Raw genomic sequence first — 18,312 nt, 5'->3', positions numbered from 1 at the left:
TTGTCTGTTTCCACAGCATGTGTGCAGGGGTAGGGCAGGCTCAGTAAAGTGCACAAACGGAGAGACACATTTGGAAATCCCCTTGCGTTCTTTACCTTGTGATTTTTGCACAGTAATCCCTGAGGCATCAGCCTGTTGTAGGATTTTCCTGGAGGAGATTCCCTTTAAAAAAAAATTGACTTGCAGGCCTGCAGGAACATCTCGCAGAGTTTCAAAATTGCCCTCTGAATGTTTTGATTAAAGTGAATATCTGGTCAGTGAAGGGATTTCAGTCTTGTCATCTCTTCATTTTACTGCTAGTCCATTAACATCTAAGAATATTAATATTCCTTTCTCAGATCAACGTGGGTCCCCCATGGGAAGTACATCGCTTCTAACACAGATGAGTGCACAGCCACCCTGATGTACGCCATCAATTTGAAGCAGTCGGGGGCAGTCTCCTTTGAATATTATTACCCTGACAGCAGCGTCGCATTTGAGTTTTTTGTAAGTGACTGGAAATCCTTCTTTCTACACTGAGCGTGTGCTGACGTGCTTGCCAGACCTTTCTTGTCCTACGTTCCATTGACTTAAATTGATTTAATGCTGGTATCCTACGGACCTCAGAGGGACAGGATTATCGCATAGCCAGTGATGCCAGCCTAACTTCAGGTTTTCATGAGAATTTGATAAGGTTCTGCTTTTCTCTTTCGTATCCCAGTGCAGTCCGGTCTTTCCATAGTAATATAGTAAAGATCAGAATAGCCCATTTAGATTGCCCGGCTGAGACTTGTCTATTCTGGATGGTTGTGCACATAAATTCCCATATGCAACCCAACATCAACTTCCCCCCCCCCCTCCATGTGTTTTACCTTATCTCCCCTCCATTGCTCTTCATACCTAGTCTCCACCACCTTCGCCATCATATACTGTGTTACTATTTTAGCTTTTTTAACACCTCTGGAGTTAATGTTTTATCGTATTGGAGCGTGAAAAGATTCACCTCCACCCTGCATTCCATCATGTTGGCAGACACAGATAGTAAACATTTTAGGACATCTCAGAGAAAGATTGCCCTTAAAAAGGGCAATTTTCAAAGCCTGTTAGATTGGATGTCTGAAAATTGCCCTTTCTTGTTCAAACGAAAAGTCTATGCAGGCTTCCTCAGCATTCCTACTTTTAGCCAGACTGAATTCCCAGAGGTGTGAAAATAATGAATGTAGATTATATTTTCAAATCTACACATGCTATTTTCCACTGAAATTTCACTTGCACAAAAAGCAGGTTCGAAATCTGCTGGTATTTAGTGCTTATGGGGAATTTTCAAAGGGAAAATACAGCCAAGAGCTATGGATACAAAGTAACCACAAGCTTTGCACCAAGGCAGGGAGTTTGAAAACTGCCTTTATAAGGTCCTGTGTATTCACAACTACTCATGTAAGGATGCACAGTATAACATGTTCTCAATGATATTTAATATCTAACCAGATTCTCAAAATCTGTCTTTTGGAAATTGCTACAGTGTATGCTGTTGAATTGTTGTAGGGATGTGATTTCATTACACAAACAAAGTATGCATGTATCTGAATATTAAAAATACATGCATACTCTCCATTTCCCACATGTACTAGAAAGTCAGCGAGGTGGTATGTGCATACCCGCCGAAACGGATGTGATGAATGCACATCCCTAATTGTCAATAGGTTTTAACTGTGTTACATGCACTTAATGTGGGTAAATAGACTTTTCAAAATTGCTATGGTAGGAATTAGTGCATCAAGTTAAAGGAGAACACCATCACAATTGTACTATTTTGTAATTCACTGTTTATTGTACCTGTGTTTGTGACACTGTTGGATATTGTTATGCACTTGAAAATTAATAAAATATAAATAAAAAAAATTGCTATGATAGCATGTTACAATTACATTTTCCTTTGAAAATTACCCTGGATTTTCAAAAGTAGGTACTTAAATTTTCACCAAACTTTTTGTGCACATAATAGGTGAAAATGTGTGCAGATAACATTTTCAGAGCTGATTTATACACATAAGTCCCCTTTGAAATTCGATGTAACTTATCTGTGTATTCGCTTCCTAATTTAGGAAGGCTGTTATACAATTATCCGCTAAATATTTATCAGATACATGCTAAAAGAACTTTGGTGTGTGTTTTAGTGCATAGGTCCAATGTCTTTATACATTTATTCTATTTTGAAATAATTGCTTTTATATATATTTCTCCCTTCTTGTGTGCATAGATTTATTTATTTATTTATTTATTTTTAATTTTTATATACCGAAGTTCTTGTAGGGACTACAAATCACTCCGGTTTACATAAAACAAAGAACTGCTCAACAGAGAGTGGAGCTTTACATGGAACCGTAGAACATATGGAACAGTATAAATGGATGACAATTAAACATAGTGAAAAATAAATAAAAATAATAGTTTAACTGGTAATAAATAAAGAATTATATTATTTACTATAAGCAGTATAACTGTTTAAAGTAGAAATAAATATTAACAATGCTAAATATATATAAGAAATAAAGTGAATTTTTGAACTCAAAGATAGTTGTCCAGTTACTTAGTACAGTGTCCAGTTACTTAGTACAGTGTCCATAAATAAAGGATACCTAGTAATTAGGAAGTCTATCCGTCTCTGTAAATTTTTATACTTTTTTATAATTACTTTTACTTTTTTATGAGATTACTTTTTTATGAGATTTTTTATAATTACTGTTAAATTCACAGAAAATGTGGCTGTTGAATGAAATATGAATTTATTTCTATGCTATGCAGCTGTTTCCTTATATTTTATAGAGATTTTAGGTAGAACAAAAGGATACAAATGTTTTGATTCATTTAATTTTGCAAGTTCCAACCTTTCAAACAAATACTACTTGATGTCACATGCAGACGGCCATGAGAGTTGATGGCAGTATTACATTCTGCACGCTCAAGTTACTGCTTCTTGCCAAGGTTGTTGTCACATAAGAGCTATAAGTCAGTGCACTTCTGTGCTGATACAGTATCTTACATTAAACCAGGTTCAGAATGACCAGTGCCAGCCAAATGAGGAAGAATCAAGATGGATGAAAATCACAGAGAAGGGATGGGAGTATCACAATGTAAGTACATATCACCTTTCTGTGCAGAGGAAGGATAAGACTATCAGAGATGAAGGATGGCAATATCAAAGTGAAGTTTGTTTTGAGCCTTTCTTGGGGGGAAAAGCAGCAGATATTTGGGATTTCTCAAATAGTGATTGTCATTAAGGGTTTATTCAGGAGCTGTTCAGGGCTGACAAAGATATTCACAGCAAGCACATAGATTATTATTGTCCTTATGTCCATCTACAGACCAGCCCACAAGGGGTTCTTCACCCCCATAATTACGCAAGTTTTATTTGCTTCCAAGAAGCTTCCATTTGAAATATATTATTTCCTCCTGCCTAGGAGTGCACTGTGTTGTTGAGGTATTTGAAAGTACTGACAAGAATTCCTAAAGGATAATGAAGAGAGAGAGACAATGCAGGGAAGAATCAGGAATAAGAAATATGTAGAATTCCCCAATTAATTATGGAGTATTTTTGGATTTGAAGGTAGATCTGACTCGGGGCAACAATGTCCTATACTGGAGAACAACAGCGTTCTCAGTGGAGTCCCAAGCCCCGAAGCCGGTGATGCTCAGAAATATTGGTATTACAGGTACGTGGCGAGAGCTTTGTGATAAAAGTGTTCTAATAGCTGACACTATTGGACATAAACCTTGATGCATCACTTACTTAGAAAAACACTTCATCCTAGCTAACTCAAAAAATTGGCCAGCATGGAATACTAATTGCAAGTGTAGAATCTTAAACTAAACTACTGGGCTGACCTCGAGAAGATGAACCTTGTTTTCTTTGGGGTTATCTCCATGGCTCAGACTGCAGCACACATTTGTATTCAGATGCTCTGCCTGCCAGGGCTGGTCAAGCCTGCACAGACTGTGGCGTTGGTATGCTAAGGCCTGGTGAAGGAAGGAAAATGACTGCCAGTACAGTACAGTAACAGCCTCTTTGGCCAATGAGTGGCACCAGGACAGGGAAGGCTGTGAGCCATGGACTGAAAAATGAAAATGGAAAATACCCTTAAAACCCTGCAGATCTGCTTATTTTTTTCTGTATTTTTAACTTACACATCATCCATTGAGGAAGTAGAGTTACGCAGCAGGGTGCCTCAGCATGTACCAGACTGTGCAAGTATTTACGCACACATCTCTGGATCATATCTTGAAACGCCTATGCCCCGCCCCTTTTTGAAAACGCTTTAGATGTGCGCATATCTTGACGGCTTTTAAAATCTTGCTTGGTGCGCACAAGCCCAATTTATTCACACATCCCCTAATTAATGCATGCTTCGGGCTTTAAAAATTCACCTTCAAATATATCCACTCATTGGGAGGGGGAATTATTCAAATCTTGGGGTTTTCCACCTAGCTCTAAAAGTTAACCAGACAAAACTTTGAAGCAACTGAGTAATTAAAGAATTATTATGGTTGACTTCTGTTTGTTTCATGCTTTTATTTTGCCGTTTGTTTCACAGGAGTAGCATATACCTCAGAGTGCTTCCCCTGCAAATCAGGATCCTACACTTCTAAACCCGGCTCTTCCTTTTGTAATTTGTGCCCGGCAAATACATATTCCAACAAAGGAGCAACTGTCTGCCAGGAATGTGAGCACGACAAGTACTCAGGTAAGGCAAATAGAGGAAAATATCTGCGTTTTGTCAAATAACAACTGTCTAAAAAATATTCAAAGTAAATAAGGAAAACAAGTAGCTAGAGCACATCAAGGTTGTTTTTTCTGTGGACAAGCACAACAAAGCAGTCACACAAGAAGGTGATATCGACTGATTGCGCCGACTCGGTCTTCTGTTCTCTCCTAGCCAAGAAACTTCTGGAGTCCATTCTAGACACCCACAGGAGTTTCTGCACTAACGTTGCACATGCCTGTCCCTCCCCCTAAATTTGTCCACTTCACAAACGGTTGCATTTCTCTCCTCTCTCGTCAGCCTTGTTAAAAAAAAAAAAAGGAAGAAGAATGATCTCCATTAGCTAAAGGAACATCAAGAAGAAAACATCAGAAGATATCAATTCCGGGTTCGTCTTCTGGGAAGAAAGGAAAAAGTCCTTTCAAGTTGTGCAAAAAAAATGCCATTAATAAATATTCAAACCCAGATTATAATCATCTAGCCCACTTTTTAAATATCATATTCAGCCTCTATGCAAAATACAAAAAACATGCAAAGATACTGATATGCAAAAACTGCAGTCAAATATAAAATCTTGCACCGTGCTTAACTTCTTAAACTTCTAAACATTGCAGTTTTGAAAAATTTCTCTAAGAAATTCAAAGGTTTTGTTTGACTTTGGGACTTAGCCGGTAACACCTTGCTGTTCTAAATCCTCTTCCATGAACCCCACTGGGCAAATCATAGCCTGCACAAAATTTAGCCACAGAAAAGGATGTGGCCCGGGGGCATTCCTGAGGTTCGGTTAAACTTGGAACAGTCAGTGCTGATATTGAGTGCTGGCCAGCCACTTATCTAGTTAACTCTGATTGGCCAAATGGCAGATTTAAAGTGACCTGGACAACCCTCCTATGAGCCGGACATTAAGAAAAATAAGACTGACTGGAGACCGATACCCACTTCCTCCCTCCTGTCCACTGGATTTAAATAAAACAATCCAGGGGACCCCTTCCTCCTGCCCACCCAATGGGAAAATGTAAAAGCTTCCTCAACTCTCCAGAAGTGCCTATACCTTCCCTTCCTACCTTCTCCACTGTCGTTAATATAAAAAAAGTAACCCCGGTTGCTCTTTATCCTTCCTTCGGCCCCAGCTGGCCAAAAAAGTAGCATGTGGACTGGGGATCCCCTCACTTGTCCAAAAAATGACAGCATCTGGGGTGGGAGGGAGGGAGGGGCATTCTGTAGGTGCTGTCATTCACTGGTTTAATTTTTAAAAGCTGCATCAGGGATGAGAGACCGCCGGGGGGGAGGGGGGGGGGCTTTTGATGTACAGCTGGAGGCAGGGGGCATTACAGCTCAGCAGAGAGGAAGGTGCCCATTTTCAGCCAAAGCTGAACGTGAACAGATATTTAGGCCACCCAGATACAGATTAATTTTCATCTGGAAATCTAGGAACCTAGATTTGGATAAAAAATTGGCCTCCTAGATTAGGTACTCGGCCTTGGCTGAAAATTGGCTTTATAGGGTCAAGTTTCAAACAAAGATCAGCACTAAACTCATGTGTATAAAGTTTTCTGTTCCTAAATTTAGGAGGATTTTCAGCTGAATTTAGGCATCAAAGTTTTTGGTTAAAAATGTACCTAAATTTAAGGTTTCACTTTATTTTCCTACATTTGGGTACCAACATTAGATTTCTAGTTTTGAAAATCAGTACTAAACTCCTAAGCTTTTTCCTCAACCACCCCTGTAGCCACCCTCTTTTTAGGCATCTAAATTTTGGTGCCTAGTGGAAACTGACTCCTGAATTTAAGGGCTCAGCCTTTCAAAGGGGCTAAGTGCCTAATTCTCAAAATTAGGCACCTAAACTCTTTGAAAATTGATCTCCAAAGGACCGTAATGGGGAGGCAAGAAGTACACAGATTAGTCACGACCTATTTCAGCGCAGTAGGCAGGTAAAGATGGGCAGACAAAACAGTCCTTTTCCGCTGACATCTTCTATATTCATTCCAGAATAGAATTTATATTTCCAAAAAAGTGCATTTATATAGAGTAATGTTTCCTGGACATTTACATAGAAACATAGAAATGACGGCAAAAAAAGACCAATCTGCCCATCCAGTCTGCCCAGCAAGCTCCCACACTTATTTTCCCATACTTATCTGTTTCAATATTTTCCCAAACTTATCTGTTTCATCAGCCACCAAATTCAGGGCCCTTGTTGGTAACTGTTTGATTCAAATTTCCTGCCATCCCCTGTCATTGATGTAGATTTATTCCATGTTTGAGCAAACATTTGCATGATGGCTACTGATCTCATATATGTGGTATAAGTTATATTATATTGTTTTGTTGCTGCCTGCAGAAATCGGATCTGAGTCATGTAATGCTCGCCCACCCTGCACAGATAAGGACTATTTCTATACACATACACCATGTGATACTAATGGACAGGTATGTACTAAATTTATTATACCCATAGAAATAACTCCTGTGACATTAGCCAAATAATAATTTGTGATATATCCCCAGAGATTATCAGTTGCTGGCATTTAGAGTGAGTACAAATGGCACATTTTCATGATGCCACTCAGGTTCCTGAAACTTATCGTAGGAAGGCGTGCAGGCACCTCCTGTCATGCAGCTTTTACTGTTTGAAGTAGAAATGGCAAGTTTGGGATTTTGTTATGCCCATGACATTCACACAGACTGAGTCAGATGGCCTTAAATCTATGTAATATTATCTCAGGGGATTGTTAAATACAAGGATATTTACCCTTCCCTGGGATTCAAACTTGAGAAGGACCATATAAAATCATTGAACATCATTGATCAAACTAGAAGAGTGTATCTGAACTATCTTTTTTACTCTTAAGTCACCTACAACAAAACTAAACACATAGGGCCTGATTTTCAAAAACATTTACTTGCTTAAAAATGGTTTTTACTAGAGTAAATGCAGTTTACCTGAGTGAGTGGGCTTTTGAAAATTGCTACAGTATATGCCATTGAATAGTTCATAGGCTTTACCCACATAGTTGCATTTTACACGGGTAAATGGCTTTTGAAAATTGCTACATTTACACATGTAAATCCTTTTAAAAATTGCCCCATACTGTATGATGCTTTTGTGTTTTTATGTTTGATTGGGTTTGTAACCTGATTGTGTTCTGTTGTGTGCCTCAAAGAATAATGTTTTGCATGTGTGGAATATTAAGTGCTGAAATAAATAAATAAAACTACCCATGTTCCAGAGCATTGCCAGGCTCATGGAAAACGAAACAACCAGTCACCTTGCACTAAGAAAGATAATTTTCTTAAATTTATTTTGATTCGCTTAGTCTGCCCACTTGTATTCCACTGACTGATCCATTCCTTACAAGGTAATTTTTAACTCCAGAGTCTCTTATTTTAGCCTGGAGTAAAATTATAGTGTTAGCCCAAAATGCCTTCTTTTCACGTTAAACTATGTGCTGAAATCCAACCCATGATTCAGCACAGGTAATCTGATGAATAGTGCCCTGATGCCAGACGTCATTTGATTATGCATGTTGCCATTACATCTGTGAGCTCCTGCATAGCAACTAGTGCGAAGTAAAAGTGATGCTGAATAGCCTTTCCATCTGCAGATCCGAGAAACAACTAGCATGTGCAAAATTACTTTTGTAATTCAGCAGAACTGTAAGGTTTAAGTGGCTTCTCCAGTTCTAACCTCCTGTCCTAAATACTGCATCTAGTGTTAGTTTTATAAGCTACCCTGCAGCAGGAAATATGGTGTGGATGTGAATCATTTAAGTATCCATCTCAGCAGATATGTGCAGTGTATATGCCTGTCTCAGAGTTTCCAATGAACTCCAAGTCATGTGAAACCCTGCGAGCCAGTCCTGGATTTTTTTTTTTTTACTTATCTTTCTTTAAGCATTCAGGAATTCTTCCTTTTTTGTCAGAGAAGGGAGAATGCCAGCCCTGTGTGCAGCGGAAGTCAAAAAAACAAATAGAATGTTAGGAATAAAACTGAGATTCCTTGCCTTATGCTCCACCAGTCCAGAAACATGTGGGTATCATCCCTCATCCAGCTCCCGGAGGCAGAGTTGTAAGTTCTTTTAGTTATTTAGTTATTTATTTATTAGATTTTTATATTCCACTTTGTTTATTGAACAAACACAAACAACATCTAAAGCATTATAATACACCAATGCGTACAATCACAATATTTGTACATTTAGGGGCGGATTTTCAGAGCCCTGCGCGCCGGTGAGCCTATTTTACATAGGCCTACCGGCGCGCGCAGAGCCCCGGGACTCGCGTAAGTCCCGGGGTTTTCGGAGGGGGGCGTGTCGGGGGCAGTCCCAGTCGTCGCGGCGTTTTCGGGGCGTGTCGGGAGCGTTCCGGGGGCGTGGCTACGGCCCGGGGCGGTCCGGGGGCGTGGCCGCGCCCTCCATACCCGCCCCCAGGTTGCGTCCCGGCGCGCTAGCGGCCTGCTGGCGCGCGGGGATTTACTTCTCCCTCCGGGAGGCGTAAATCCCCCGACAAAGGTAAGGATGGGGTTTAGACAGGGCCGGGCGGGTGGGTTAGGTAGAGGAAGGGAGGGGAAGGTGAGGGGAGGGCGTTAGAGGATTCCCTCCGAGGCCGCTCCAATTTCGGAGCGGCCTCGGAGGGAACGGGGGTAGGCTGTGCGGCTCGGCGCGCGCCGGCTATACAAAATTGATAGCCTTGCGCGCGCCGATCCCGGATTTTAGCGGATATGCGCAGCTCCGCGCGTATCTACTAAAATCCAGCGTACTTTTGTTTGCGCCTGGAGCGCCAACAAAAGTACGCCTATTCGCGGTATTTGAAAATCTACCCCTCAGTCAGTCATACTTTGTGTGTTTTTTTATCTCCCCTGTTATACCCCTTCCCCAACTCCCAGTGTCATCTGCAGAATCTCCATAGCCAGTGCTCTCTGCCTCCAGATACTGAACAGCTAGTTGTGGCACAAGCTCACCAGATTTTTGAATTTATTTTAAGAGAGGATTTGGCTGTGTGTTGCCTTTATAATAAGAGCCTGATTTTAAAAAGCATTTGCTAGACTAAAACTAGGTTTTAGACGTGTAAGTGCACTTTAGTAAATGGATTTTGAAAATTGCTACAATAGTTTGTTACATTTACATGCACATCTCCTTTGAAAAATGCCTCCTTAAAGGTGAATTTTAAAAGCTCGATTCGCACATCAATTAGAGTGTGCACAAATATGTTGGGCTGGTGCGTGCCAGGCAGATTTTAAAAGCTGCCTGAGTACACGCATATCTCCAGCTGTGCGCACAAATGAAATGTTCCACAAAAGGGCGAGACGTGGACGAGGCATGGGCATCCCTGGATTTCAACTTCAAATTAGCGCGTAAATACTTTTGCACACAGGTGCACTCCGGGGTCCCCAGTCGCGTAACTTTACTTCTACGGATGACGTGTAAGATATAAAATAAAGGTAGACAGATTGGCGGGTTTTTAAGGGTCAGGGCTATTGGGAAAAGGGAGGCTAGTAAACTAGGGGGGTTTGGAAGTCTTAGTCCTTACTTGGATGAACTGGTAATGGGCGTTGGCACGCATGTCTTTTAAAATCCCCCATTTATTTGGTATTTATTTATTTATTTATAGATTCTTTTATACCGAGGTACGTATAGATATACATCACCTCGGTTTACAGTGAAACAATAATTTAGCAACCAGCTTTACATATAACAGTTTAAAACAGTAAAACAGTAAAACATTTAACAGAATAGTCTTTATAGAAGCAGCATTTGCATGCATAGGGGCATGTCCACTTAAAATTGCACGCACTTGTGCACGCGATCAGGCTACGTTATAACATGTGCGCATATATACTTGTATATTATAAAATGGCTGCATACCTGGGCGCGGGCTGACGAACGCCTGTTTAAAAGTTTCTGTTCCTGCCTGTATGCTTACCATTAATTTGTGGCCAGGCTCCTGTGGATCAGCTCTCCTGCAGAGACGCATGCTATCTATTCTGAGCGAGTTCACTCTTTCACTTCGGGTGGAAGCAATTTGAACTTACGAGTTTCCTTTGCAAGCACTCATTTTGAAAGGGAGAATCTCACTGAATTTTCAGTACTCCCTTGTGGACTCAGCAGCGTGGCATTAACAGCTGTTCATCTTCTCGAGGTGATAATAATGACGCAGTTTTTTTCTATTTGCTCCCTCTGACAATCGATGGAGTCAGAGACCTCCTCTAAAGCATCTGAAGGGAGTTTCTAGTGAGTCAGGAGTGTTAAACAGGCTCATGGTCAGCTAGGAAGAAGTCCGTTGATACTGATGGTTCAAGCAGTTGCTAGGTACGCTGCTACAAGCAAAGGAAATATGACCGCCACAGGGCCCACCGAAGTTGATTCCGGAGGAAGTCTTTGAGCTGGCCACCTCACATGTTAGTGAGGCTCCCTCAAAGGCCAAGTATTCTGCTGAATGTTTTAACTTACTGCACTAGGCATTCCAGGCGTTTCAAGCCAAATGACTTTTTAGCAAAGGTTTTTTCTGCACAGGCTGAATAAGGCAGAAAAAGAGAGAGGATGAGCCAGGATTACGTTTGCAGGCTAACTTTTATCCTCCATTATTACTAGCTGAAGAAGATTATACTGTTAGCAGTCCAGATTCCTTGGAAGAAGGAGAAATCCACTCTGGTGGGAAAGCAGAGGATTCTCTTAGGCTGTTCCATAAGGAAGAGATGCCTGCCCTGATTTCTCAGGTAATGCCAGCTTTGAGGCTGACCAAGTTAGGGTTGAGGAATACCCTGATTGGGACCCAATTTTAAAGGGTGCTTGCAAGTCTTTAACTTTGTTCCCTTTACGTTCAGAGATTGAGTCCATGATGTTGACTGAATGGGATTCACCAGAAGTACGATATAGACACCCAAGAGTTTTTAGACAGCTGTATCCATTACTTTTGGAATTGCAGGAATGCCTTTTTCAGTTGCCAAAAATGGATGGGATGGTGGCAGCTGTGGCCAGAAGGACCACAATACCCTTAGAAGGGGGGGGGGGGGGGGGGGCGGGATACCTTAAGAGATACACAGGGCAGAATTGCTTTTTTTTGGCAAATTCTATCAAGCTTCAGGTAGCCATTTGTACTAGCTACGTAGTGAGAGCATTGCTGCACTGGTTTCAGCATCTCTCAGAGGAGGATGAGGCTGCTAAGTTGGAATCGGCAACTGCCTACCTGGCAGATGGATTGTATGAAATTATTAGAGCGTTGGCAACGTTCTTAGCCCTTTCTGTGGGAGCCAGAAGACTACTGTGGCTCCGTAACTGGGCAGCAGACTTCTCCAAGGCTCACTTGAGTAGGTTGACTTATAAAAGCAATTACCTTTTGGGTGAAGAATTAGATTGGTGAAAGGTCTGGGAGAAACCAAATCTCACAGACTTTTAGAGGATGGGTCTAGTTCAAGTTTCTGTTCTTTTCAAACTTGAAATCAATTTAGTGAATCATGAACATTTAGGCCAGCTAAGAAGTTCCCACAATAGCCAGCTAAAGGAAAGGGAAAGTCTCAGTCCTTTCGAGGGGCTAAAGACCACGTGGGGATTTTCAACAGCCTTCAGCCTTCAACCAGACCTCAGAATGGGGCCCAGAAGATTAATTGCTTGGATACTCCAATAGGAGGCAGGCTTCAAGGTTTTTTTAAAGAGTGGATCCATATTATAACAGATATTATTCAAAATGGATACTCCCAGGATTTTCAATTCCCTGTGAAAGAAAGTTTTATAATTTCACCGGCCTCTGCCCTAGGGAAAATGGAGGCGATTCATTCCACCCTCAACAAGTTGATAAGTTTACAGTCAGTATGCTCAGTACCTTTCAATGAGCAACGAAAGGGATGCTATTCAATCTATTTCGTCATTCCCAAGAAGGATGGCAGTTGCTGATATTAGATTTAAAGGGTGTGAACAAAAGCCGGTATGTTCCATGTTTCCATATAAAAACCCTCATATGCTAATATATTTAGTAAGAAAAGGGGAATTTTTAACTTCTCTGGATCAGAAAGGCTTTGGCCGATAAATCGTTTAGAGACAAGAGTAATCAGATTGACACTTATGCACTTCTAAGCGGTAATCAAGGGGCGAGTAGTGCGAGTTCTCAGTGACATTCCACGACAGTAGCATATATAAACAAGCAAGGGAGTACCCAAAGCCAGGGTGTAGGAGAAGAGACAGATCTTCTGTTTGTGTGTTTCAACTCTCCGCTCTGCATGTTGTAGAGAAAGTCCAGGCAGATTATTTAAGCAGGAACATGATGGATGCAGGAGAGTAGGAACTAAGTTCTGGGACATCCCAAATAATAGTGCGAGGTGGAGAGATCCATTGATGGATTTAATGGTGACAAGACTAAACTCAAAGACTCTAAGGTTGTTCAGCTGCTGAAAGGAATATGTGCTGGTTCAAAGTTGGCCAAAGAAGGGCAAGCTTTAAGTTTTTCCCCCTTGGCCACTGATAAGTCAGGTAATAAGGATAATGGAGAAGGAGAAAACTTACCAGTATGTAGTTCTAGTAACTCTGTATTGGCCAAGAAGGCCATGGTGTGCAAATCTACACAGACTGTTAGTAGACAGTCCATTATGCCTGCCAGCAAGCAGGGGCTTATTTCGCCAGGGTCCCATTCTGATGGAAAACCCTTCTCATTAATCCCTTACGGCTTGGCTCTTGAGAAGGCAAAGCTAGTTAAGAAGCGTTATGCTCCCTCAGTTATTAAGACATTGCTAAAATCAAAGAAATTATCCACTTCTTATGTGAGAATATGGAGATGTTTTGAGTCATTTTGCAAGGAGATATATTGCTCCCCTTGGCACTCTCAGATTGGTGATATTCTTGCCTTTTTACAAAGAGGGCTCAACAAGGGGTTAGCAGTTAATTCTCTGAAGGTTCAGGTTTGTAGCGATTTCCTGTTTTAGGGAGAGAGTTAAAGGTTTATCTCTATCGTCTCATAAGGGAGTAAGACATACGAAGCCTCCAGTTAGACTGGAAGTTCCTTGTTGGGATCTAAATTTTGTATTGTGTGCCCTTATAGTGACCCCCTTTGAGCCACTAGAGTAGGCAACTTTAAAGTATTTGACTTTGAAAATGGTTTTCCTGGTGTTGGTAACTTGGCAAGACAAATTTCTAAGTTGCATTCATTTTTATTTTATTTTATTTATTTAGCATTTTTTTATATACCGAGGTAGAGCAGAGTAGCCTTCACTCCGGTTTACAGATTATAACAACATGTTACATAAAACTAATTGAAGACATTGAAGAGAAAACAACAATTAACAATCTGAGAACTGTCATGTCAAACATAAGAACAGGGCAAGATATCCCAAAGGATAAACACATTGAGCATAGCAGATAAGATATACCAAAGGATAGGTACATTAAATAGACTGAGTTCAAGTATAATGAAAAAATAGACTTAGATATCTATAGGAAACAGGGAGATTAGACAGAGGGGGGAATGAATGACAAAATATGGGAAGCTGTGGGATTAAGTTTTGAGATTGTTGTGCAAGCTGTCAGTATGAGATTGGCAGAGGAGCCAGGCTTTTAGTTCTTTCTTAAAAGATTTTGGGTTTTCTTGGGAGGTGAGGAACTGAGGTAAGGAGTTCCATAGTTTTGGGCCGATGATAGAAATGGCTCTGTTTCTGGTGGATGAGAGTTTAGCATGAGGGAGTGATGGAATCACTAGCTGTAGTTTACTAGTTGATCTTGTTGTGCGTGGAGAGTACTGGATATGAATGATGTCATCAAGTGCGGTGTAGTCTGCTTTGTATATTGCTTTCTGTAAAGTTGAGAGGATCTTAAATTCGATTCTTTGTTCAATTGAGAGCCATTGTAATTGCTTGAGTACGGGTGAGATATGATCAAATTTTCTTTTACCCGTCAGGACTCTGGCAGCAGCATTCTGAAGAAGTTGCAAGGGTCTTAGGGATGATTTAGGTAAGCCAATTAGTAGAGAATTGCAATAGTCCAGACCAGAGAAGATAAGGGTTTGAAGGGCGGTTTTGAAATCATGGGGGTGAAGCAGAGGTTTTAGGTGTTTGATTACATGTAATTTGTGAAATCCTTCTTTTATTTTTGAAGAGATGTGTATTTTATAGTTTAGATCGCTATCAATCCAGAAGCCCAAGTCCTTAACGTTGTCTTTGAGTTGGATGGTGGTATTGTCAAATTGGAAAGGTGGGATAAGTTTTGGTCTGACATTATTTCTGGCGATTAGAATGCATTCGGTTTTGTTCATGTTTAAGCATAATTTGAGCTGTAGTAGCATGTTTCATTGTCTTGCCTCGCTTCCTATTTGAGGTTCAGTAGGGAATCAGTAGTTCTGAAGCCGGTTCCTTCATTTTTGCTGAACATGAAGGTTTCGGTCTTTCATTTGAACCAGAAAATTGTTTTATTTATTTATTTATTTAGTTAGTTAGCTATTTTATATACCATCGTTCCAAGGGAAGATGACAATGGTTTACAGCCTTCATTTAAAAGGTCAGAATATGAGGTATCAATGGAGGCATTACATCGTTTGGATATAAAGAGACGTCTCTTGAGGTATTTGCAGGTTACAAAGCGTTTTAGAAAGTCGGATAGATTGAGCTTTTGGGTGGTCCACGAAAGGGTGAGGCCGCTTCAAAGGCATCTGTTTCCCACTTGGTTAAAGAAGTCATTGATTTGGCTTATTTGTTACAGGAGAAACAATCTCCAGAGGGGTTAAAGGCTCATTCATCATGGGCTCAAGTTTCTTCTTGGGCTGAATATGGGCTGCATATTATAGTTGGATGTGTTTGCCAAATAAGATTCCAATTTTGAGGCAATTGTATTAAAGGCGAGTTTAAAGTCTACCCACCCCCCATGTTTCTGGACTGGTGGAGCATAGGACAAGGAAGGGAAGATTAAGACTTACCTGATAATTTTCTTTCCTTTTCATATGTTCCACAGTCAAGAAGCCCACCCAGGAAGAAAAATTGGATAGTTGCCATTAATGTTATTTGTTAGATTAAAAAAAAAAAAAAAAAAGGAAAGATTATACAGGAGTGTCTTGAATTTTATGCCTATTTATTTTGACATTGTTGAGTTCTTCTTACACTCTCTTTTTCTAATACAAATGCTTGTGTTTTATCATGAGTTTATTCAGATTTTGGTAATTTAACATTTTTAATCTTTATGAATATTTTTGTAGATGAAAAATATTTATTTTGTTATAGCTGATTTGGTAGGAGCTCATGGCCATAATTTAAGTTAGCTTTGACAAAAGTATACTGACTGTGGAGAATCCGCAGATGACATGCATAGGTATTGTCATAAAAAAGAACTTACAACTCTGCCTCCAGGAGCTGAGCGAGGGATGATATCCACATGTTTCTGGACTGGTGGTGCATAAGTCAAGGAAAGAAAATGATCAGGTAAGTCAGTTTTCCCATATCATATTGGTGTGACTGAACCCTGAGCACTTTGTGCAGAACTGGTTGCCCTATATGATGGTTTCCTGCTGACAAATGGATGATATAGCAGAAGGCAACAAAAATGATTTTTATTTATCTAACATTTTTATATACCGACAATCGTTTTGAACATCTTATCGCTTTACAGAAAAAGTAATGCAGCAAAAGGCTTTACAGTAATGATAAAGGGAATGGAACAGCTTCCCTATGAAGAAAGGCTAAACAGGTTAGGACTCATCAGCTTGGAGAAGAGATGACTGAGAGGGAAATGTTAAAGGTTTATAAAATAACGAGTGGGAAGGAACAGGCAAAGAGGGAACAGTTAGTTACCCTTGCAGACAGGACTAGGGGACATTCTATGAAACTTGCAGGTACCAGATTTAAAACAAACTGGAGAAACTATTTTTTTTACTCAGCACACAATTAACCTGTGGAACTTGTTGCCAGAGGATGTAGTCAAGGCAGCTAACATAGCTGGGTCTGTAAACAATTATTAGCCAGGTAGACTTAAGGAAAGCCACAGCTTATCCGTGGGCGAGAGTGAGCAACAATGAATTGGATCTGCTCTTTGGGATCTGCTGGTTATTTTCTAATGACGCGGATACTGGGCTCCTCAGCATGGCACATTTTATATTCTTATCATTGGTTTGAGGCTCGCTGCTGATTTGGAGTCTGTTGGCAGCTATGTTGATGAAGTCATGCATGCACAGCATATTGTTCATGTAGGCACACTACTTTCCCATTGTCGTGGTATTATAATGGGATTGAGGAAACCTGTGAATCTGAAAGTACTTGCCAGCTCTGAACAATAGACCACAAAGTTTCTCAGTCTTCCTGTGCCTGCATTGTTTTGTCATTTTTTTTAGACACAGTTAATGTACAAATGGATTGAACCAAAAACATGCAGTGAAGATGCCAAAGATGCAGTGCAGCTGCCTACTTCTGGAACCAAAACTCAATGCCCACCTTGCAACCCAGGATTCTTCCAGTCCAATGCCAGTACCTGCCAACCCTGCCCATATGGGTCATATTCCAATGGATCCAGTAAGTCATATTAGTGCTGATCTCTTGTGATGCTTCCTGGAGCATTGCAAAGGCAGATACAGTTGTGGTAGTGGCACGTGCTGACCCCAGCATTGAGCACAGATGTAACACCTATACTGTCTGAAAAAGGTGGGAGAAGTTATTGAGGAAGAGTGTCACATGGGTGCTCCAATGATTTTGCATCAGGACTTCTTCCCTCTGAGGCACACAATAATAATTCTCAGTCCTTAGCTGAGGCAACCATGTGTATATGTGTGTATAGTCATGGTGGGAGAAGGAGTACACACGGTAAGAGTAACTTTCAAAGCTGTTTCTGTGGGTAACATAGTAACATAGTATTGACAGCAGAAAAAGACCAAATGGTCTATCCAGTCTGCCCAGCAAGTTTCCTATGGTAGCAACTGCCGCTCCATGCAGGTTACCCCCCATGTTTCTGTTAAAGAGAATAAGTGCTGCTCCGTGCTTTACCAGTAGCAATAGCCTTTTATAAAATAGCAGTTAAATTTAAACACATATGCATGAAGATGTACCCGGACTGACCAGAAGCATTCCTGGGGTGCTGTTGGGAAGGTATTTGCGCTTACACAGATGCTTATGGATTTTGAAAAGTATGTACAGGTGTAACTTTGTGCAGGTAGTTTGGGTGGGATAATTTTTAAAGCAAAATTTTGAAAATTGGTGTAACTTAGGTGCATATTTCCTGGTTCTTTTATGTGGGCTGCTACCAAATTGCCCTCAGTATATGTATATAGTAATCTTGAGAAAGCTGGTTAGGGAGAGTGGTATATGTGTGAATGATGATATGGTAGGAGAGGATATGCGTGTGTGATGAAGTAAAGGGAAGGGAGCACAGCATGCGTATGTGTGGTGATGCTTTGGGAAACGGGGTACACTACGTGATCTGGAAGGAGAACAGTGTGAGTGTATGTTGTATGCTATATGTTAAGGGGGGCTATGACAACATAGAGGTCCATATTCAGTAAGACAGCGAGCAGAAACGTTATCTGGGGAAAGTTAGTCAGATATTCAGTGGAACTTAGCTGGATAAAGTCATTGGAATAACATGTCCAACTAGACTTACCTGGATAACTTAGATAACAA

General features: G+C 40.6%; 1 protein-coding gene across 2 annotated transcripts in view; it reads left to right on the top strand.

Moving 5' to 3' along the window:
* KIAA1324 (KIAA1324 ortholog) overlaps positions 1 to 18,312 on the top strand; it is a 90,713-nt gene that overhangs the window by 36,636 nt on the left and 35,765 nt on the right. For both annotated transcript variants that reach the window (XR_003852163.1, XM_029572979.1), the window contains exons 4-9: positions 339 to 486; positions 3,033 to 3,113; positions 3,587 to 3,692; positions 4,572 to 4,721; positions 7,081 to 7,169; positions 17,034 to 17,211. Coding sequence is in view for 1 of the 2 variants with exons in the window: in XM_029572979.1 (XP_029428839.1) it covers positions 339 to 486; positions 3,033 to 3,113; positions 3,587 to 3,692; positions 4,572 to 4,721; positions 7,081 to 7,169; positions 17,034 to 17,211 (752 nt within the window). In the remaining variant the exon portion in view is untranslated. The remainder of the gene's footprint in view (positions 1 to 338; positions 487 to 3,032; positions 3,114 to 3,586; positions 3,693 to 4,571; positions 4,722 to 7,080; positions 7,170 to 17,033; positions 17,212 to 18,312) is intronic.

The sequence above is a fragment of the Rhinatrema bivittatum genome, chromosome 12, assembly GCF_901001135.1.
Source record: "Rhinatrema bivittatum chromosome 12, aRhiBiv1.1, whole genome shotgun sequence".
Classification (NCBI taxonomy): Eukaryota; Metazoa; Chordata; class Amphibia; order Gymnophiona; family Rhinatrematidae; genus Rhinatrema; species Rhinatrema bivittatum.
Note: the sequence above shows the minus strand (reverse complement) of the source record. Positions and strands in the feature narration are given on the sequence as shown.